At 33.6% G+C, this 6794-nt stretch overlaps 1 protein-coding gene across 3 annotated transcripts; it reads left to right on the top strand.

Annotated features, from left to right (window-relative positions):
• The first annotated feature begins 496 nt into the window (after window positions 1–496).
• On the top strand, window positions 497–4850 carry LOC107951672 (apoptotic chromatin condensation inducer in the nucleus). Of its 3 annotated transcripts, none has more exons than XM_016886799.2 (6): window positions 497–618; window positions 815–889; window positions 1537–2870; window positions 3415–3612; window positions 3708–3859; window positions 3995–4850. In XM_016886799.2, exons 3-6 carry the CDS (start codon window positions 1565–1567, stop codon window positions 4460–4462), a joined length of 2124 nt encoding a protein of 707 aa, XP_016742288.2. In that variant the 5' UTR covers window positions 497–618; window positions 815–889; window positions 1537–1564; the 3' UTR covers window positions 4463–4850. The 3 variants fall into 3 exon arrangements, with proteins under 3 accessions (XP_016742288.2, XP_016742287.2, XP_040938089.1); XM_016886798.2 differs by having other exon boundaries at window positions 504–618; window positions 1534–2870; XM_041082155.1 differs by having other exon boundaries at window positions 519–889.
• Window positions 4851–6794: the final 1944 nt, after the last annotated feature.

A 6794-nucleotide genomic window follows, 5' to 3' on the forward strand; every position in this document is an offset into this window, starting at 1 on the left:
AAGTCTAAATATTTTTTTATGTTATAAATAGGCGGAGAGCCTCCGATTCCTGAATTTCATGGATACAGACAAGAGGTCGGATTATTGCATGCCTCTCTCATATAAGGGACTTGCTATCTTTGCAAAAAACGCATCTAGCTGGACACATTTTTACTTTCTCTCTCCTAAAAATAACATATTTCTCTAATCAATTTTAAAATTGACCTAAAGTTCAAATTGAAAAATAAAAGGGTATATTAATCAAATTTAGCCTATTAAATGTCATTTTAAATATTTTACATATTTTAAATATTGATAATGTTCTTTTGAAAGAAATTGAGTTATTAATTTTTTTTTAAATTATACATAAAAATTTAAAATAATTACCAAAAAAGTAGATCCATTTTATAATTTTAAAAACCTTTATAGTTTATACCTCCTCAATTTCGATGAAAATACGATCAAGAAGGGCAATTTAGGCATTTGAATAAAACCAAAATGGGTTTTTCTAGAACAATTGGTCTCTGCCTTTTTGGATTCGATAATAATGGTTTTTTTTTTAAAAACCCTAATTTCACCATTGTTTCAATTTTCTCCCCATTTTCTCTCTCAAAATCCTAAAAAGAAAAGAACAACCAGGTTATATTATATTCAAAACAGCCAAAAAATAAAAATCAATTGCTCATCAACCACTCTCTCATAAAATTCATTTTCTATTTTCCATTTACTTTTTTTTATTTTGTTTTTTCTTCTAATTTTTCCTTATTTTCAATAACTTTCTCTTTGTTGAAAACTAGGGTTTGCGCTAATGGTGGGTTTTGTCTGTTGAAATTAGGGTATTTTTGGGATAAATATTCAATTCTCCTGTAAGGGAAGTGTGGTTGTAGTGGCTTCCCAAATATATAGGCCTGTGAGTAATCTCTATTTCTTTCCTCTCTGCATGCATTTTTAATGGGTGTTATTGCAATTTTTTTTTAAAATACGATTAGTTTTTGGTGTGATTGTTTCAGTTCATTAGTTTCTTGGTAAATCGGCATTTCGTTTCTTGCTGGTTATGATTTTTTTTTTCATTACCGAAGCTAGGATACAGAAAATTTTGGGCTGAAAATGTATTTACTGTTTTTTATGCCTTATTTTGTTCAGTATTTGTGCTTTTTGGGAGAAAGGGGAACTTTCTTGTATATATACTTTGTCCAGGCAAATAAGTTGTTTTTTTTTTTGAACCCTCGTTTTGTGGTGTCAGGTTTTGTGTTGACTAAATACTTCATTGCTTTCCTTTTATATATTTTACATGAAGATTTGCTATTCTTCTGGGTTAATTTCTTGTAATTATTTTCTTGGCTCTACTGCATTTATTCAAATTGTTTAAACAGCTATATATCATTCCTTCGGCTCCTTTATTTCTGCTACCTTATAAGCATGGCTTAACTTTATTTTGCAGTATAACATGCTTTCTTTGGTCTTGTTGGCGCTTTCTTTCTACTGCACATGTTTTACTAGAATTTTTTTGTTTGGCTTTTTTTGTGAATGACTGAGAAATGTGACCTTTTCTAGTAGGTTTGAAGGTGAGTTTGGGTTGGAAAAGATGTCATCAAAATATCAAATACTTGACAATAGACCAATTGATCAATGGAAGGTTACAGAGTTGAAAGAAGAACTTAAGAGGCGGAAACTGACAATTCGGGGCTTGAAAGAGGAGTTGGTAAGACGTTTGGATGAGGCCCTTAGATTGGAAAGGGAAAATGCTGAAACTGAGGAAGATAATGGTTTTAATTCTGATCCCCAGCCTACAGATGAGGGAGGGATTGAAAAGGCAATGGCAGTTATTGTTGAGACAGTTAAAGATGATGTGGATCATAGTAGCAGTGAGATCAAGAAGGAGAGTGGGGTGAAGGTTCATGTTGACATTAATGAGAGTGCAGCTGCTTTGGGTCATGAAGGAGTTCAAGGAAGCGACAGCTTGGTGGAAAAGGAGCTTGTTTCTGAAACCACTACTATTCAGACTGAGATAATGGTTACCAAGAATGTGGTATCTGAGGTACCATCTACTGAGAAAGAGAGCTCAGGGCAAAATGAGAATGTGTATACTGATATCAAAGTGGAGAGTGAGGATCCTAAGCTCCAGTTCGAGACTGATGATCCAAAGCCTGAGGTGGAGAATGATGATCCAAAGGGCCAACTGCAGGGTTCAAATCCTCAGCTGGAGGGTGATGATGATTCGAAGCCTCAGCTGGACATTGAAGATTCGAAGGTGCAGCTGGAGAACGAGGGTTTGAAGGTTCTACACGAGGATGACGTGCATGATTCTTCTGCTCCGAACATCCAGGTATCTGAGGTCAGCCCTGATTTAGGGTTGCAAGTAAAATCTGATTCTATATCTACTGATTCTGTCTCAAATAATGAAAAGATTGAATTAAAGGATAATATACTTGCTGATAATGTCAAATTAGACTTAGATGTTGTAAAGCCAGAGATGGTGGAACCATCATCCAGCAATGTTGTCCCAATTAGTGGTGAATCACATCCAATGGATGTTGAAGATCCGCCTGAGAACAAGGCACCTGTTGATGGGAGAGATGGCAAGAATGTTACAAATGTAGACATGGGTAATAAAAATGACAGTGCTGAGACAACCTACTCGGAAAAATTAAATTTGGATAGAAGTTCTGGTGATGACTCTATGGAGGAGGATATGCTTGAGAGTAAACAAATTGATTCAAAATCTAGTACTGATGAAATGGGAGATAAGAGTGAGAATAATGGAGCACCTATTATCAAGGAGAAAAGTCCTCTTGGTGATGTAAGAGATGATTTATCTGTAGATAAAAAGGACACCTTGGTTGAGAATAAGAGCCGGTCTTTTGTTCCTGCTGAGAAAAGAAAGCGTCATGGTAAGTGGCAACGGCCTGCAATTGTTAGTGTCTTTCTTTGCATGTGTGCATACTTTTACCTTACTGATAGCATTTTGAAGCTAAGGTGATTGGATAGTAGTGCTTGTACTTAATGGACATTCTTAAGACAGATAACTTAAGGTGGTTTTTTGAAACATGATCTGCTTAAGTTGCAGTTCTGGAAGGTGATAATCTTGTTTTTAAGTTTTTATTTATTTGATAGTTAATACACTATTTTAGTTTTTTTTTTCCATGCTTTACATGTTCTAAAAGAGCTTTACGTGTTAGAGTGCTGCATCTTTGGTTTGAAGTTAATGTATATAGTTTTTGGCTAGAAATTGCTGTGATGTTCATTCTTAGTGCTTTTATTAGTTCCTATGACTGCCTGGAGCATTAGAAACAAAATTATAGATATATCTAATATTGAGCTTTCTCTGTTATCAAGAGAGTTCATTTTTTAAATTTGATCAGACATGAGAATGAAATTAATGTAGTTTCCTACTGGGTTAATGGGCAATTCTCACCTGATGAGCTGTCTTTACAGATCAGGAACCTGTTGGTAACAATGAGGTTGCAAAACGGCGCAAATGGAATTCTGACAATATAGAAGTTACAGAACATCAAGGCTCTAATCTTACACCCATCAGCACACCTAAAGACACCCCTCAGCCTGCTGCTTTGAGACGTAACTTCTCTAGATCAGACTCAACAGCAAGTGAAGGTGCACAAAAGGAACGAGTTGGTGAGTTGTCATCTCTCAGTCAGCTGATACGAATTGAACTTTGCTGATTGTTGTTTTAACATCTAAATGGTTTCTGTTTCATCTTTATTTGGCAGTTCCCCCTTCTCAAAATGCTCCTACCACGTCCCTCAGAATTGATCATTTTCTGCGCCCTTTTACCTTGAAAGCTGTACAAGAACTTCTAGGGAAAACTGGGACTGTAACTAGCTTCTGGATGGACCACATTAAGACCCATTGCTATGTTACAGTAAGACTTATTGCTTTGTTTCCATCTCCTCCGATGGGACTTTCGTGGTCTATGATCAATTACTCATGTTGGCCTTTTATTGTTGGTCCGATTCAATATATCTAATCAACTTTGGGAATTGCTTTATTGGTGCAGTATTCATCTGTAGAAGAAGCAATAGAGACACGAAATGCTGTTTACAACCTTCAATGGCCACCTAATGGTGGCCGTCTATTGGTGGCCGACTTTGTTGATCCCCAGGAAGTTAAAACTCGGCTTGATGCTCCACCACAGACTCCAACTACTCCTGGGACTTCTGGTTCTACTGCTCCTCAAGCTCAACCTACTTCTCATCCCCAGCCATCTTTGCGTCAGCAGGTTTCTAGGCAGCAGTTTCCACCACCTTCTGCACTTCCTCCACCACCACCTTTGCCTAACCCTCCACCAGTTAGAGAACGTCTCCCTCTTCCGCCGCCACCTCCAGAGAAACCAGATCCTCCCATTGTCACTCTGGATGATCTATTTTGGAAAACCAAAGCAACTCCTCGGATCTACTATTTGCCTTTGTCAGATGAGCAAGTTGCAGCCAAGCAAGCAGCACATGGCAGAAACATCAAGCTGTAGAGATCAGGCTATAATTTATCCCTGGCTGCTCTTCCGGTTTTCTTATCGGTTGGTCTGTATGTTAGATAATGGTAAGAAAACTGTCACATAATTGCATGTTTGCAGGTCTGCAGGTTTTGCTTTATTGGAAGGAATAGTTCCAGCCATGCAGGGGGGAGTCCAGTGATGGCTATTGGTTTTCTGACAGCTACTTTGGGCTTGAGTTGAATTTTCATTTAGCACTAGAATCCTTCAAACGTTGAGCTCTCTTTAGTTATGGATTGATTCTCCTTTGTTCTAATTTGGTTTTCCTACAGAACAGTAGCTTCAACTTTTATGAACCTGATTTGGTAGAATCTTACTCACTCTGGATGTTGTTATTTTAATAGATTTGTCAAAAGGTTATGTAGACTCCTTGGTATCATGTTATTGAACTCGTTATATGTATGTGTAGGTTTTATCGTTCTGCTCTTCTTAACTTGATGAAACAATGACTAATGAGTAATAACAGAGATTCTTCTCTCCATCTCATAAGTTTCATGTTTTCACTTTTGAATCACCATTGTTATAGATGAGTTTTTAAGAGTGGGGGGCTCAGAGCATGAGCCAGAGATGAAGAGTCCATTGCCTAGAGGTTGTGAAAAGAGTTGATGAAGATCCTGGAAGGGTGTTATTGGTATCAGAATGGGGTTATCGCTTGCACCAAACTCTGTTCGTATTGGAATGGTTAGGATGAGATGACTTGAGAAGTGAGGAAGTCTGAAATTTTTATACATAATTCAATGTTACTCTGGAGGGATTTGGCAAACAAGGAACGTGATTGATAGATGTTGAATGCGTCGAAGGAATGTTAATGCTATATGGATGCAGTCCTTGGGATTAAACTAAATTTTCTAAATATTCAATATGTATTTGAATTCTAATAAAAACAAAATTTTAAATCTAAAGTTAATTAATATTTTATTATTTTTTAATTATAAAAGTTATGGTCTAATTAAATTTTTTTTTACCTCACATTATAGTATTGTAATAGTTACACTAATTGCAAGTAAATGTACTATCTATCAAAACTTACCTTTACTCTCACTTTTAACTTTAACATACAATTCTAAAGATTTTAACTTTAACATACAATTCTAAAGAATTTATTTCATTACAAGGTTATAAGTATAAATTATTTTCTTTTAATTACATGTAGGGGTGAGATAATAGCTCACTCAAAAAAAAAAATTATTCAAATTTTGATTTAATTGAATTAAGTTATTTGATTTTTTTTGAGTTCAGGTTTAATTAAATTTTACAATTTGAATAACTCAAATAACATATTAGTGTAAATATTATTTCAATCTCTATTGAAAATGAGCAAATTGGTATAGACAACTTATCGAAGTTAATTGGTTGTTGATCGATGTTGACCGGTCACGTGGTACTATTTGAATACACCACGTATTGTTTTTTCTTTTTGTAATAATATATATTATATTGATAAAATAAATATTTAAAAATATTTAAAAATATTTTTTTATAAAATTTTAAAATATATAATTTAAATTTTGAAAAATCAAAATAATATACAAAAATTTAAAAATGTTATAGAAGTTAAAAAGAAAACTTGAAATTTAAATACATTTTTAGAATTTTAGAATTATATATTTTAGATTTTTATAAAAAAAAATATTTTTAATTTATTTTTTATAATTTTTAGAAAATTTTCATTTTTTATAATAATATAATTGATTTCAACTAATTTATTTTAAATTATCGTATTCCTTTTTACAAGCCTAAAAGAAATGAGACATATGACAATATTTTTTTCTTTGAAAGTTTACAAGTATAAATACAATACAAGCAAAGTACAATCATAATTACATGTTGGAGCAATTAAGTAGAACCAAAGTAATATAAATGACAAGCAACTTAAGAATCGGAATAATTCAAGCTAAAATCAATATACCGACCTAAAATTCATATATGACAATACCACATAATAAAATTAAAAACTCACAATAATAGTTACACATAATAAACTTCAAATATTAATACGCAAACACCCAAAACTTCAACTTCTGCCATCAATATCAAGACCTCATCAACAGATAATATTCCAACTTTGTCTATGAAATTAAAAAAAAAATCACTAAAAAGAATAAAAAATAGTAACCCTTGGAAATATTTCTAGTGATATTCATTTTTTTTGTTTTTTTCTTTCTTTTGCCGACAGGAAAAATCAACATATATATATAATTCTTTTTACGAGACTTGTCTATTTATATATAAAAGATTCTCACCGATTTAGCAGACCGATCATAATCTCTAGAATATACATAAAGTGATGGACATAATCAATAGAAGC

The sequence above is a fragment of the Gossypium hirsutum genome, chromosome A02 (genome assembly GCF_007990345.1).
Source record: "Gossypium hirsutum isolate 1008001.06 chromosome A02, Gossypium_hirsutum_v2.1, whole genome shotgun sequence".
Classification (NCBI taxonomy): Eukaryota; Viridiplantae; Streptophyta; class Magnoliopsida; order Malvales; family Malvaceae; genus Gossypium; species Gossypium hirsutum.

Bases quoted from the DNA above. Each gene is read 5' to 3' on its own strand.
- LOC107951672 (XM_016886799.2), top strand. From the start codon at position 1,565: ATGTCATCAAAATATCAAATACTTGACAATAGACCAATTGATCAATGG. The intron at 2,871-3,414 runs GTAAGTGGCAAC...CTGTCTTTACAG, and splicing joins TGAGAAAAGAAAGCGTCATG to ATCAGGAACCTGTTGGTAAC. The intron at 3,860-3,994 runs GTAAGACTTATT...TTATTGGTGCAG, and splicing joins AGACCCATTGCTATGTTACA to TATTCATCTGTAGAAGAAGC.